At 38.6% G+C, this 15941-nt stretch overlaps 1 protein-coding gene across 1 annotated transcript in view; it reads right to left on the bottom strand.

Annotated features, from left to right (window-relative positions):
• Positions 1–15736, bottom strand: part of prex2 (phosphatidylinositol-3,4,5-trisphosphate-dependent Rac exchange factor 2) — a 152081-nt gene extending 136345 nt beyond the window's left edge. The window contains exon 1 of the mRNA XM_081353151.1: positions 15259–15736. Coding sequence (XP_081209277.1) covers positions 15259–15396 — 138 coding nt within the window. The 5' untranslated portion in view covers positions 15397–15736. The remainder of the gene's footprint in view (positions 1–15258) is intronic.
• Between the last annotated feature and the right edge of the window lie 205 nt (positions 15737–15941).

Genomic DNA, 15941 nt, shown 5'->3' with positions numbered 1-15941 from the left:
GATGCTTTGCCAGCGATACTGGAACTACATATTAAAAAGACCACCATTAAAGTAGACCACCAATTTCCGTGAACCAATTCTCTCTGTGCACAAAATGGCGACCGTTGACGTTTCGAACTTGAGTGTGTGGGCCAGTACTTCCGGTGAAAACTTCCGGTGATCTGACAGCCAGAGCGGGAGACAACAGCGACCGAGGTCCATTACCACAGCGATATTTTTCACATTGAGTGTTTTTAGGATTCAAGAGAGGTGACTTGCCTTTCAGAGGGTGACAGCCTCAGCACTTGATTGTTGTGTGCCGTTATGTACCATGTCGTCACGTTATAACAGAGAAGTCAGCTTTCATGCATTCCCCGTTGACGCTGCGGAACGGGCATGAGTGGATACAGAAGATCCGGAGGGGTGACTTCAACCCGACCAAATTTTTAAATGCAGAATTTTCAGTGTATTTCACCTGTGCGTTTCTATGCTTTCTATTACTGCATTTATTTTGTGCAAGTGAGATGAGTAAAGACCATCTGTTTAATAAATCATTATCTGTCTGGTGTTTATATGCAGCACATACAGTATTTTTCTACGTGTGTAAAATATACACAAACTTACCCATACATTTTTTTTGTGGTACCTACAGTTAAAAATGCAAAATATGTGATAATAATATTGATCGAGCGATTGATGTAAGTAAAAATATATGCGCAGAATTGAGAAAATAGTATTTATGGAGATAAATTGTAGGCAGCCTATCACAGGGCAAACATGTGAATGTTCACGGTGCATTTTATGCAAACAACTCTAATCGTAGTTATAACTCTATTGGGTCATTGACGAATAAGGTTTTTAAAAGTGTAAAAAAAAAATAGAATGGAGATTTAACTATATTTGAAACCATTTTTTAGTTTACTTAGTTTTTTTTAGTTTAAGATTTTGTGGTTTGTACAATCAATTAACACTGTTTTTTGTCATTTTTTACAAGATGGAAAAAATCTCACCAAAAAGTCATTGGTTTAACCACTGATTTGAAAGTTAAAAACGGATTTGACATTGATGTTGAGATAGTATATAGTGTGTACCACAGAAGAAATTAAAACAAATTATCACTGATCTCATAAATGTAATCATTTATTGGACTACTCTAAACACTCCAACATATTCAAGTAAAACATTGCACAGGGAAAGGAGAAAAGGGGAAATGTAAAAAAAAAAAAGAGCCTTGTATTTGTATTATTGTAGTTCCTTTAGTTATTAAAAGCAATATTATTCCATTTAAATATTTACTATATCGGTTTTACCGAATGACTTTTTGACACTTCAAAATCTTTAAAATACCTTTATATGTAGTATAATATAATTAAAACCTTTTGGATTCAGTAAAAGAGATCAAGTTGTACTACCTTACATACTTTGGATGTTATATATTTGTTTTTTATTATTATTAAGGCCTTTGGACAAAAAAAAAAGACCCGTCACGTCATTGACCCATTTACAGTAGGCATAATTGTTATTGCGTATGCAGCATGAGTCAAATACAATCTTCTGTTCGTGAACAGTTGTATTTCATTCATTAATCTGACTACTGTTTTTACTTACATCTATTGCTCGATCAATATTATTATCACATATTTAACATTTTTAACTGTATGGTACGACAAACAATGTAATATGGGTAAGTTTGTGTATATTTTACTCATAGTAAAATACTGTATGTGCTGCATATAAACACCAGACAGATAATGATTTATTAAACAGATGGTCTTTACTCATCTCACTTGCACAAAATAAATGCAGTAATAGAAAGCATAGAAACGCACTGAAAATGATATGCATTTAAAAATTTGTTCGGGTTGAAGTCATCCCTCCGGATCTTCTGTATCCACTCATGCCCGTTCTGCAGCGTCAACGGGGAATGCATGAAAGCTGACTTCTCTGTTATAAGTAACGTGACGACATGGTACATAACGGCACACAACAATCAAGTGCTGAGGCTGTCACCCTCTGAAAGGCAAGTCACCTCTCATGAATCCTAAAAACACTCAATGTGAAAAACATCGCTGTGGTAATGGACCTCGGTCGCTGTTGTCTCTCGCTCTTGCTGTCTCCCGCTCTGGCTGTCAGATCACCGGAAGTACTGGCCCACACACTCAAGTTCGAAACGTCAACGGTCGCCATTTTGTGCACGGAGCGAATTGTTCCTGAACAGTCCAAGCGGGAAGGAAGTCGACCGGAAGTTGAAGTCGACCGGGTGCCGCCATCTTGTAGCAGAACTTCACTTGCGTTAGCAATCCCATTGACTTCCATTCATTTTGGCGTCACTTTGACAGCGAATAACTTTACATCTGAGGCGTTTGAAGACTCCATTTGTCCATTTTTTATTTCTAAAGAAACACGACAATGTATAAAATGCTCCATTACCTTGTAGCTTATGTTATGGCCCCGTAGAAGCAGTTTTTGTAAAAGTAGGCTAACGATTGCGTCATAACCACGCGACTCTCTGTCGCACACTAGAGAGATTACCGTATGGACGGGAGGAGAAGCTCGCGGGCAATCGGGGAGACGTGGAGGCAAAATGACAATATAATTAATCAGAATACTTAGCAAAAGTTTCTCCTGCTCCAAGCTCATGGACAGCTCCTAATCACACTCTCCGTCTCTGCAAGATTCGGAAGGGAATGATTCAGATTTCTCTTGGCACAGCTACTAGAAGACAGACGGGTTGCTCACGTGGTCCGTGTAACGCTTTGCTCGGTTTGAGTCTGCGCGTCAGGAAAGGAAGTGCTAAGAAATCGCTGAAAACGGGCTTCACTTGTCTCAATTGAGTTCCAATGGGGTCGCTGTGTCCATTTCTTTTACTGTCTATGGAACAGTCTTGTATTTTGGTGTTCGCTTGTACGGTGGCTCTGAATTGTCAAAACATCTCTCAAAATGCTTGCTACGGATGCGAAAAACTGAAAAAATGTAACCCGATCCGAATTTTTTTTATGACGGACAAAAGTTTCGGAGGCAGAGTGTAAAGGTCCTTGCGAACTGAGTCTGAAATTTTCGCATGTTAAAAAATAAATACGAACTCACGTTGTGTCAATCACGTTTACACACTTCATCCGAAACTTTCATCCGTCATACATTTTTTTGGATCAGGTTCGATTGGAAGGCTGGACGTAGTTAAGCCCTGTGTAGAGTTTACATCAAAAATGTTTACGTCCATCTAGTGCAACCGGCCCCAGAAGTGTGAGGAAGCACACGATGAGAAGGCTTTGTGGGACCATTACAAGGAAGCACTTTGATATGCTATACAGGATACTGTGGAACTCAGTCACTGCACTACACACTATTTAAACTTTCACACAATGATTGTGAACTGTTTCCACACCAACAAAACAAAATAACAAAGGGTATCAAGGACAGATTTGATTTATAATGGCCGGTCAGTTCCTTCATCATTCCCGCCAGCTCACTGTTTCAGTCCTTCACGTTCCTCAACTTCCATGTGCACTTTACACTGGATTTTCACCTATATTTCTCCTTTGGGATTCAGACATTTTAAGAAATTCCAAGAAATGAGAAGGCTAAGAAGGATTTGAGAAGGAATCCCAAATAACATGCCACTACAATCATGTAAATAATATATTTTGATATTCTACAACTATGCCTTGAGATCAACATTTAAAACAATGTCTTGAGTGTACAGAACTCAGAAAACCGAATCAATAAAAAAAAGATAAATAAAACAACAAAGTGAAAATTTCAAATAGCACACTTTAGTCAACATGAAATTGTATTTGCAACCCAGTTTACTCTTCTGTAATAAATAAATAATAATAATGGGGAAAAAATGCTAGCATAAAAAACTCATAATTGATTCACTATACCAATACCTCACCATGTATATTAATCTGACAAAACATAAAATAAACATTTTACTCTGAAAGACAGACAAATATGCATTTTGTAAGTAAAAATTAATTAACAAAATTTATAAGAAAAGTCTATAAATATGGGGCCCAATGTGAGTTACTAAGAATACATTTTCTGTATTGTTAAAAAAAAATCTGTGTTTTTCCACTTTTTTCTTACAGTGTATATTCAACAAGAGATGTATGTTTACAGTCAAATGTAAAAAAAAAAAAAAAAATTTTTTTTACAATAATTAGTAAAAAAATATAATTTTCTAACTTACGCATTCCCAGAAGTTCTTGTGAATGCATTAGATTGGATAAAAAAAAAAGATTAATAGTTTAACAGTTTAATACCATATTTTAGGTATTTGTTGTTGGTTTTTTACAGTCAATTTCTGGGTTCACAATAGAGTTCATTTTGATTTCATGATGACTTACTCATCATATGGTGGAGCAACTGCAACTTTATGTGTTGCTATTTGCTATGACCATAGATTCCCCATATAGATGCTGACACTTGCTCACGTACACTCATTTGAAATGCCACCTGGCCATGCAAAGATGCTTCATTCACCATCTCCCATCAGCCCACATTAAAAACTCATAGAAGACAACGATGACCCGTGATATATATAAAAAAAAAAAAAAACATCTGACCATTGGTTTCTTATTCAGATGCTGTCTTCCAGAGACTGATCTGAGACAGATGCCCTGGCATAGACTCTAGTCGTGTGGAGCGGCCCGTGTGCCTCCACAGCCAGCTCTATGTGCAGGGGAAGCAGAGCACAATGTAAAAGTAAGGGAGGGGCAGGAAGGAAGGAAATCCTGCTCACACTGACACAAAAGCTAAAGGAACTCAACGGCCAGAGCTCCTCGTAGTCCCCTGTGCACTCACAAACATGACACACAAGGCTGCACACCAACGCAATGGGACACAGATGGATGCAAGTGTAAAACAATTTCAAAAACACACAAGAGGGTAATTATGGGACATGCCTGAACATCACTATATATACTATTTTTTATTGTGCTAGTCCCAGGAGAACCAAATCAATTGCTCCCCAGAAGCATAAAATTGTTGGATGAGTTGAATTGAGAGGAAATTCCGGAGGGCCATAACTAAATCACTTCAGTCTTTTTAAACAGTGTGGGATTTAGCCGCAGCCGAATGATGGAGGGCTTTCACAGGTGATTAGACCCTTCCAGCTCAATCACGGAAACAAACAACCTAAAGACCCCAACAGCAGGAAGGGCACAATTCCTCCCCACTAGCGACAACTTCCTTGTTCTTAAGCACCATCATGTAAATTCAGACTGAACGCCGATATTCACCTCTAAATTCCCCCAGGGGCACAAAAAGCCTCTGTTCTCTTCCATGAATCGGACTGTCACAGGAATAGAAAAATGGCTGACACATTTTGCGCTCATGCTGTGCATTTGGAATGAGGCGAGCTGCCCCGAGCCTCAGGGAGCTAGTTAAGCACACTGTTTAAAAAGAGCTCAGGATAAGATAAAGGAAAACCTCTGCTGGTTATAACGTCTGTCTGCGGCGCATGAGAACTCCTCAGACCATACAGTGGAAAAAGAAAGCTGAACTCATTAGTAAGATTGGAATCTTAATGATGCTCCATGTAGCAAGGGGAAAATACAACTCCCTGTAAACAGAGTATTGGGACATAATGGATGGAACATATGCAGGAGATAAAGGCTGTAAAAAAATGGCAAGTGACAGGGACAAAAAACGTGTTAAAGTGAGAAAGGGATACTCCAAAAAGGAGTTTTGCAAACATTTACCACTTTTTTTCTACTTAGTGTCTCAAATACTTAAATTAATATATTGGAAAGACTGTCATTCCACTGAAAATGAAACAATCGGAATCATTCATTTATCATAATTTTTTTCATTTATCAGTGACTGTTGATAACTGAGCATACCCTTTCATTTTCAAAAATTAAGTTGAGACTAAAAATTGTTAAGACTCAAAGCAAAGTCTTAAGAGCAAATGTTTGAGACTCAAAAAATGCCAAACACTGATTCAAACAATAAAAAGTGTCTAAAACAAACTAAATATTGAGAGCAAAACTAACTGAGTTTTCATCAGTGAGAAATGGGGGAAGAGGGCATGATGGTCAAGCCCAGAAGTCTCCAGAGCAACAGATGGATAAACCAGGATACCGAGAGGAAGAGGTTGAGGATGGAGAACTGTGACCCCATGGGACAGGGTTGCAAGGTTCACTGCCTGGCTGGGAAAAGATATGAAACCATCCCTTTAGTATTAGTGCTGGTTATGTGACAGCAACAAATCAACAGGCCTCAAACTGAATGTAAATAAACAGAACAAGGGAAAAAAGAAAACAGAGCAATTTATTGTCTTAGGCTAAAATAAAAAGATACAAATTAATTGTTTTAAGAATGTGATGCAATGTTTGCCTCAAGCATAACTCACCACCACAATGTGGGTGGTTGTCAAGGCATTGCTATGCAATTTTTAAGGTGATACAAATTTAGAATTTAGCATACAAGTTTTAGCATGCTATGTGGTAAATTTTTATATTTTTGAAAAGAGTAATGTAAGTGTAAGTGGTCTCAACAACAAGTGGTTTATGTAAGTGGTCTCAACAACAAGACCCATTTACACTTGGCAGAGTCAAATTTGGTGCATCTTAAACCACATTCGGAGTGACTGGATATATCTCAAAAGTGTCATTTATACTCAGCCTTGTCCTGATCTGTAAAACTAAAAGTCTATGGAGTGACCAAGTGTAAATACCCCATTGGGCATTTGTTTAATTATTTAAGCCAGCACAGCAATAGGTTTGATATGTGTTTGTGGGTAAGCTGCACTTCAATTTTCATTCTAATCAGTCAAACAGTAGAAATCCTTACTGTCAAGTCATTTCGAAAACTGTACCACATCATCTTCAAACTAATTTCTAAATAGACTAAGAAATGTCCGCAGGGACTGTTAAAAACTTGTGTTTACCCCAAAAGCAAAATAAAAGTAGTTGCAGTTTGTGGAGCAAAAATTCCTTTGAAGTTTTATTATTAAGCCTTAAAAAAGTATATTGGGTGGTCAATTCCTCTAAACCCACAGGGTATTGCGAAAGAAAAACGCTGCAGAGGGACCACTTAATCCAGAGCTTAGACTCCAGAGAACACATTATGCAGATACATGTCTCTGTTTTTCTACTAAAGTAGGACATGAAAGCTTTCCCCCTATTCACTCCTGTTAGATTCGCTCTACAAGTACTCATGCATGCTCGTGCTGGTCAGTTGCACTTCTTATATTTGCTTGTTCTCATTTCAATTCCTATATCATAAGCTCAAATGGTATATACAGTTAAAGAGCATAGAAACAAGCTCTATTTCCCTCAGTGAGGCACTTCTTATAGAGGATCATCATTCTTAGCCTCCAGTTAACAAATATAAACATGATTATCTGAAACCTCCCACTATCAGATCTATATCGAGCTGTTACATAAGCCATATTAGGGATATCTCTGAAGATATCTTTTAAGAGACTTCCTCTGTCTCATGTGAATTGCTAGATACTGTTCTTGGCTAATCTGATAGCTGGACACAATTGTGTTGCATGCCAAGTAACTGACAGTTGATGCAGCTGGTATTTTACACTAAATATCAACTCAACAACAGCTTTTAAGAACAATTTCTCTCCAAGAACAAATGAATCATTTAGCAGGCTAAGTTAATCCGAACTAGCCAACCCTCTCCTGAATTCAAACAAGGCAATTTGTCTGCCATTGTTTCCGAATTTCTTCTAACCTCTCCAGAATTCCTCCACCAGGAAATGTACTTTACAACAGAGGGCAAAGAGCCCAGGCTCTCACGTCACAGTCCCTCTCCTGGCAATACCTCCAGGCTGGTTCCACCAGGGAGCCACATTGTCTGGAAGCGACCCCCTTCATCTAATTCTCACAAACACAAAATGCCCTCTGTTTAGCATGGTACCGGTCCTCTGGGCCCTCCAGGCCATGAAACACCACCCCAGATATCCATTGTCCTCTACTGTGGACTGCTGTTATCGTATAACTTCACTTCTGCACAAGCTTCCTTTAGCCTCCCGAGCATAAAACTCTTCCTTTTTTTTTTGTCCAGACATTCAGGAATTCTGTTTAAGTCACATGCGGAAGATGATCGGTTGAAAGTGATCAGTCACAGACCTGCAGCGGCACCCATGGAGGCTTTGATCCTCGAGAGCATGTGGGTGATATTCCCAGTGACTTGGATTGATAAAGTTCCCTCCTTGACCTCCTAATCACACTCGGGGGTACCACGGCAAGCTTTCATCTTCAACTCACTTTTTTCCACTTCTGTTAGAATGAAGACATTATGTTTAGCGCTGGCAATAAAACAAACTGAAATGTTTGGCCGGAACTGCAACCCAATTGGGAATAATCAAAGTAAACTGGAACTTTTAAAGTGAGTTGTCTGAGGTTGCCTCAAAACTTGTACAATTAACTGTCAATTATAACATGGCAAGGAGTCTCAGAACATATTCTCATAAACTCATTCCCAAATAGAAATAAGTGAATGAAAATACTGAATACAATGAAAAAATAGTTGTGATTTGACTACATCCAAATGTGGTCCGAGTGATCCGTCATCTGACCTGGTTAATAAAATAGTTATAATTCATTATTCACGAGTTCACACTTACAAATAATCAGATGGAATAAGCGGTATGCGTATTTGGCGTGTTGTCCGAGGGGAGGACTCCGAGCTCGGAATTTTGGCCCAAACCCAGAGTACTCCACCCGTATCTCTGGTTAGGATAGTAACCAGGCGAGTGCGAGGAGACGAGGTGGTGGTGGGATGCAGAAAACTGTCAATGAACATAGGTGAGTCGGCTCTGCCTCATCTTTTGCAGATTGGTTAGGCAATTTGAACGTGTTCCTCCCAAACTTTGTTAAAGGGGTGGTAAAACACGATTTCACTTTTCTAACTTTAGTTAGTGTGTAATGTTGCTGTTTGAGCATAAACAACATCTGCAAAGTTACAACGTTCAAAGTTTAAATCAAAGGGAGATATTTGCTTTTAAAGAAATCAATTTCTAAGAACTACAGAAAACGGCCGGTAGGGACTACACCACATTCCTGCGGGCTTGCTGACATCACTAAGCCCAATATTTACATAAACCCCTCCTCTGGGAACACAATACATAGAGGGGGCGAGGCCATTTTATTTTGCTTTGGAGAAGAGTTGTTGTGGTAGTAGAGAGTCGTTGCCGCTATGCCGTCGAAACGCTGTTATTTTCACCCAGATTGCAGGTCCACTTTGTTCAGTCTTCCTAAGGACGGTTACAGTTTATTTTTAACTCGGTCCCTCATAATTATAATCCAAATGTCGCTCTCTGTGCTGCACATTTTCCGGAAGAAAGCTTCCTCAATCTACACGAGTTACAATGCAGGATTCACACAACGGCTTGTCCTGAAAGATCGAGCAGTTCCAACTTTAAAAACAGAAGCTGTTTACGAGCCACAACATGTAAGTATGATTTTTTCGTTGATGAGTTTTCCTGTAATAGTTCGTATTGTTAATTGTACATTGTAGCGAGGAAGTAAACGAAGGACAACGCTGTTGTCTCCACAAACCAGTTTGTTAAATGCTAACGTTAATTCATACTTATCCGACAAACACATACAAACTTGTGTTTAATATCACCAGCGCAGCGAACTTGGAATGTTCGTGGTTGTTGTCATTTATGTGATCAGTGTAAATCATTCTTTGATTATAGCTTTTATGTATTGTTTATCTACAGGCACGCTAAACATGATTTGTGTTTGATTTGGCTACTGTTGTAAAGCCGATGTTTAGTGTTCGTATTGGGTAAATAGTTCTGGCGACAGATATTTAGCTACAATCGTTTTAAATACAAAAGTAACAGTGTCATATAGCGATCACAATAGATCTGCCGTCTTAAAAAAAACATACCTTTCTGAAACGTCCTTTAACAGCCGTTCTTGGTTCTGCTCGATCCTCTCCACTAACATTCTCTGGGTCTGATTCGGGCTCAAACTGGTATGGGAATATTAACGCCGTTGTTTACTGAAGCACAAACTACCGGTGAGGGTAAGGGGCGTTTCCGAAACAACGTGCACTTGGGGGTTAGCGAATCACAACACACTGGGCCAGCTAACCAATCTGAGCCCATTGCGTATTTTTGAGGGCGGGGCTTCTTAGAACCAGGAAATTATCCGACCGTTTTTACAAGGAGGGACAGAGCAGTGTAGAATAATGGTTAAATATGTAAAAAATAATGCGAATTTTAAAAAACGAAGCATGAACACATGTTACAGTGCACCCCACAAACACAATCAAGTCTTCGAAAAAAGGTGTTTTACCACCCCTTTAATAAAACATCATTTCTGGAGGTCACCTAATACCAAGTGACATTCTCCACAGGCTAATGCTTAATTTAAATGGATAGAAACGGTCTGAATATAGTGTTTGCATTTTGTTTTAATCAAAATGAAATCATCAATGCCAACATAGGAACCACATTCACATGTGAGCATGTGAATGTGCATGAAAGGTGGGAAACGGGTCACTACAACACACACAGTGCCTTGAACTGTCACCTAATTTCATAGGTCTTCAGAAGAACATCAAGACATGGATATAAACCACAACATGTACAGTATCATCTGGTTGTTCATTTAGACAAATGATTTCAGACTTCAGAAAACTCGAAGCGCATTTCATGCTCTCTTTGCTCTATTCAAATTTAGATCTATATTTAGCTTCAAACTTTATTGAATAAGTGATTAGTCACTTATTTCCTTATTAAAACCAGTTTTGCTTATGTGCCTGAAAAATTATGCATTACACAAACAGAAAAATCCTTTCCTTTCCTTCCTGCCTTCGATTCCCCTGCTAGGCCGAAGAGCTCACAGTATTCTATTCCTCCAGCAGAGGCAGAAATGATATTAGTTGGTACAGTCCCACAGTTTGCCTTCACTTTCAATCCTCCTGCTCTGCCTCAGTTCTTGGCTCAGACTCAAAAGCATTTACCTACCCTTTTCACTGAGCCTTAGCAAATCATGGACAGATGCATCCCTCATAGAGACAGTATGAACTTAAGCATTTACCTACCCTTTTCACTGAGCCTTAGCAAATCATGGACAGATGCATCCCTCATAGAGACAGTATGGAGATTATAATGGAGATTATCTTATTTTTCATATGCAAGTTTCAGTGTTGATATCTGTTGTTTCTCCTACAGCAAAAACAGCAAATTGAGACTTTTGTTCAAGTCATCTACTTCTCAGATATTTATCCTGAGAAAAAGACCCAATGATCTCTCATGTGCAACCTTAAGAAAAAGTTCTCAACAATGTCTGAAACAAGTTGCAACAAAAGTCGCTGTCTATTTGCCTCCACCACTGCTGCTGCTTTTCCGACAACGTACACAACAAGCTGCTTCTTCTTCGGCTTTTGCCTTGATACTGTGGGTTGCACCATCAACATGCCCGTGGACACTGCCTACTAGCGGTCAGCATGTGTAATAGCACATTGACATGGACATCGATGCAGAAGTATAAATGAAAACCGACGCGTAGCATATGGCGTAGAGACTACACCGTAGGTCCGACACAGAAGTGTAAATCAGCCTTTACTATGAATGGGAGAAAGTGCAACACGCAATGTGGCAGAATAAGTCCCGCCTTCTAAATAAGAGCCAATCACCATTGCGTCACTGCAGCTGCCGTTAGAGGCAGTTCACACAGAACGCATTTTTCCATTCCACTGCGCTACTTTTCCATTGTTTTTCAATGTCAACACGTGCTAGACAGACGTTTTTAACTGTTGTGCTCGGGTCCTGGTCTTTTGCAGGGTCTCTAAGTTCAACTTTTTAAAAAAAAACTTGTTTCCGTTCCAATGACCAGCGTCTCACATTTTTAACAGCAAAAACAAGTTCTGTGTGAAGGGGAGGTAACACTGCACTTTTCAATCCAATGAGTTCCATTCAAACACATTTAAATGTGTCAGACCGGATACGCAAACTCATGCGAAAAGTTTTGCATTTCGCTGTGTTCCAAAGTTTAATTTTGATGAACTCTAAGCTGCGAATTCACATCAAGTGAAGACGTGTGACCAGTAGAAGATCGAATAATCTCTTGGCTGAATTAAACAAACTATATCTGTCATGATTCTGCCATCTTGTTCTTGATTTTCTCTCGTCTTGCGGCAGAATCATGACAGACCCAAGTTTTCATGTGCAGCACATGGCCATTTGTTTGGGCCATGTGCTTGTGTTGTCTCGTTTCTAACCCCGCCCCCTTGTTATCCTCGTTTTGTAATTATTACCGTATTAGTTTCACCTGTTGTGTTCATTTTTAGCCTCCCTTTATAACCCCCTTGTGTTACGCTGTCCTTTGTCGGTTCATTGTCAAACACTGTTAATTGTTGCTTGTCTATCTTTATGATATACCTCTGTGAGTACTTTGTCTGGAATCCTGTTTAACGTATAGTGAGATATGTTTTGCTGTTAGTTACTGTCTAGTCATCGTCAAGGTTAAGTCGAGTCTTAGTCAAGGCTAATTGCCTCTGGTCTTGTTTTGCCCCCTCGTGGGTTTTGTTTTCTCTGTTTTGTCTACAATAAATTGTGTGTAAGCATTCAGTCTACTTTGAGTTCGTCTACCTTCATCCTCATGACAATATCTTTGCAGTAAAGTCGAGGACACTCTACTCCTGCTAGGTTCTACACTCTACTCTACTAGGTTCTTTACTTCCGCCTTTTTGTTTTACAAATTTGTAACTGTCAAAGCCTCCTTATTACCGATTTTCTGGCGCTCAGCTATACAACTACAGTAACTAAACAGACTGTCAACATACTCTCAACAGGTAAATGATTTCTTTCTTAAAATGTCAATAAATTATGACTTTAAAAATTGTAATAATCATTTCTTAACTATCATGTATTTTTCTCTTTTAGTTTAACAGAACATGTAGTGAGAGCAGCTCTGTTCAGTTAAGGATACTCATCTTCTCTTCTCCACAACGTAAGTAACAGAGAGATGGAATTTATGATCCATATTTTAGATTATTATTATTTTTTTTAATTACGACTTTATGCCTAAACATACCAGTCACAAAAAAAAACATTAAAGCTATACCATGATTGTATATCACTTTTTTCTTTTTAACATTGTAAAGGGCTCATTCTGTCCATTTTTGCTCATTTTGGCCTTCATGAACATAGCCTAATTGTTTTTACATGATAAAATGGAAGAGACACAATGTAACTCTAAACTCAATTGTGTACTGTATTTCAGATGCTGTCACGTATCATAACCTCATCATCTGAAGAGAGAAACTGCCACTCAAAATACACACATAATGAAGGACGTAAAGACATCATAGGCGATTGTGAAGATATTTCACTGGAACTTGGTCTTCATTTTATCTATATTGTGTTCAATGTCAATTGTTATTTATTAATGTATTCAGCTAACATCTGTTATTAGAGCATGGTCATTTTGCTACAATCTGCCATGTCAATAAAAAATAAAAGTACATGAACAAGAAAATGCTGTTTTTAAAAAATGTAAAACCCAAATAGAGGCAACAAGATAGAAGACCAGCCAGATAGAGGGCTAAAAAAAACAATACTAAGAAATAATTTACAAAAAATAATATTAATAATATGAAGATAATATACTAATAGTAGGCTAATGAAAATAAATATTGTTGAAAAGGTTATTTATAACACCATTAAGGTTCTATATAGCACTTTCAAAGCATGGTTCTTTATGGAACCTTATAAAAAGGGTTCTATTTAGCACCAAAAAGGGTTCTGCTATTGTTAAATGCCAAAGAACCCTAATTTGGTACTGTTTAGAACCATTTTTCTTAAGAGTGTAGACTGTTTTTTGTTTTTTAATTTACATTTTGGGTGTGTTACTATTAGTTATGTTGAATTCATGTTTATAAAAAAGACGCTGCGGAGCGTGACACATCACAACGAAATTTTGCATGCTCAAAGTGTGACCGTGTTTTTAAGTCCAGTCAAATGTTTAAAATTTATTCGGAACCATGGCGAACAGTTTTGGAGAATCTGATGTTTCCCAATTCAAAGAGATAAGAGCTGCACTTGCAAATCCAAGAGGCATTTCAAAGATGGCCGTCGAGTTCTTAAAGACTTTGCCAAAACTCAGAGATGTCACAAAAACATTTTTCATCAGATTCTTCCAAGACCAAATTATCCAAACTATGCTGTCCACAGTATATGCTTACTGTATGTCAACATTTGTGTCTATATTAATTTTAGGAGAAACATCTGAGGCGAAATGGATACGTTAAAAAAGGCAACTGAGAGCTAGTCTCCTGAGCTACATAATAAAACCTCTAAGCAACTAGTTTTTTCTCTGTAATCCAAACATTGACTGCGGGTCAACAGGAACTGGAGAGAAGCTCTCCAATGCAGAAAAAAAAACAAGAAGCACACATTAAATTGAGACAAATTACTTTGGGCTTTTCTTCTAAATTAGAGCTTCAAACCAAATCGATCAGCGGGATTGACAGGCATGGCACGGTCTGGGTTTTGAGGTTCACCGAAGACCTCTGTTGCTGCGCATTCACTCCAAGTCCAAGCTCACTAAACAGACACGTTCAGTTCAGCCCATCTGCACAGTAAACGAGCAACGCGACAACAAAACCAGAATTTTGACAATTTTACAGGTGTCCTGGGTGTCTGACCACTCGTCCAAATGATGAACCCCTTTAAATCACATATTTTTGCAAATAAGCATAAATGTGTTTAAAACGTGATTTAAAAGTTTCAACAGCGAAAAAAAAGTATTTTCATCTTTAGACAAAGACACTAAAACTGATGGGTATAACCATAGCAACAGGCCTACGCTGCTCGCACGCTTTCGTTTCAATATGACAAAAAAAAATGTTAGTTCTATGTTTAAAAAGTATTTTAAATAACCAATTATTTAACAGCCGTTACTGTGCTAGAAGAGGCAAATGGTAATTTGCGTTGTGCGACACGATATTAAGAATGTGGCGGTGTCCTGAATCACCTTGTAGTCGAGTCGACCACCTGAACATCGCTGCATAATTCGCAAATTGCTTCCATTGCAATTTGTTAGTCTGTAGGCTGTACACTCCAAGTTTACATAGTTTAACATCACACCGTTCAGCACGAACTCACTGAGTGTTCACGCGTATTCTGGACTCAACGATGATGCGCGCGCTTGCAGTAGGCTACGTTTATTTGATTATAACGGGAGCGTTCAACTTTGTCGCGTGGCACGCCGCATAGATGGGATAGATATACATAGGCTGCATATACATAATAATAATATAAGCTAATGAAACAATTAACCAGGTCGCACTTACCGAGAGAAACTCCAGCGTCCCGACATAATCCCGTTCGGTCTTCAGAAGTTCGTTCAAAACACAAACTCTCAAACGAAGCTGTTTCTCTAAATCTTTCCCACTTTCGGCTCTGTGTTCGGCTTTGCTTTCCTCAGTCATTTCGATGGTATTCTTAAGAGTCTTCAGAGTTGCAATAGGAGAAGTTTAAACGAACTGACACCGGCTGGAGGAGGTTTGAAACATGATTTTTTTTTTTTTTTTTTTTTAAAAAGAAGCGGACAAATTCACCAGAACAAATGAACGCAATTCAAAAACAATCTACGAACCGGCTGCATTCAGAAGCAGCATCAAAGTTCAGCACTACTCTAGTCTACACGCCTGAGAAAAGTGTAGTAATGGCTTTTGGACATCAATCAAAAACTTTGGTCCATGTGACTCCCAAGACCTTCATCCTAAATCCAGCCTCCCTCCAGCATGAAAAGGACAGGAAATAAATGGCTGGGAATTCGTGCCAGCACAGTGGGGAAATGTTGATGACATTGGGGGTGATTACAAATTCAAGACTTTCCCAGACTCCAGTCAGTTAAATTACTTTGAAAATGAATGTCACTAAAGAGAAGAGTTATGTTAGTTGTGTAAGAGCATGTAATATTGTCATAAGAAAGTTTAAAACGTTTCACAGATGCACAGCGTTGGAATGTTGT

The sequence above is a fragment of the Scardinius erythrophthalmus genome (assembly GCF_964197995.2).
Source record: "Scardinius erythrophthalmus genome assembly, chromosome: 22".
In the NCBI taxonomy this organism is placed as follows: domain Eukaryota; kingdom Metazoa; phylum Chordata; class Actinopteri; order Cypriniformes; family Leuciscidae; genus Scardinius; species Scardinius erythrophthalmus.
The sequence above is the reverse complement of the archived record's forward strand: the minus strand, read 5'-3'. Positions and strand labels throughout refer to the sequence as shown.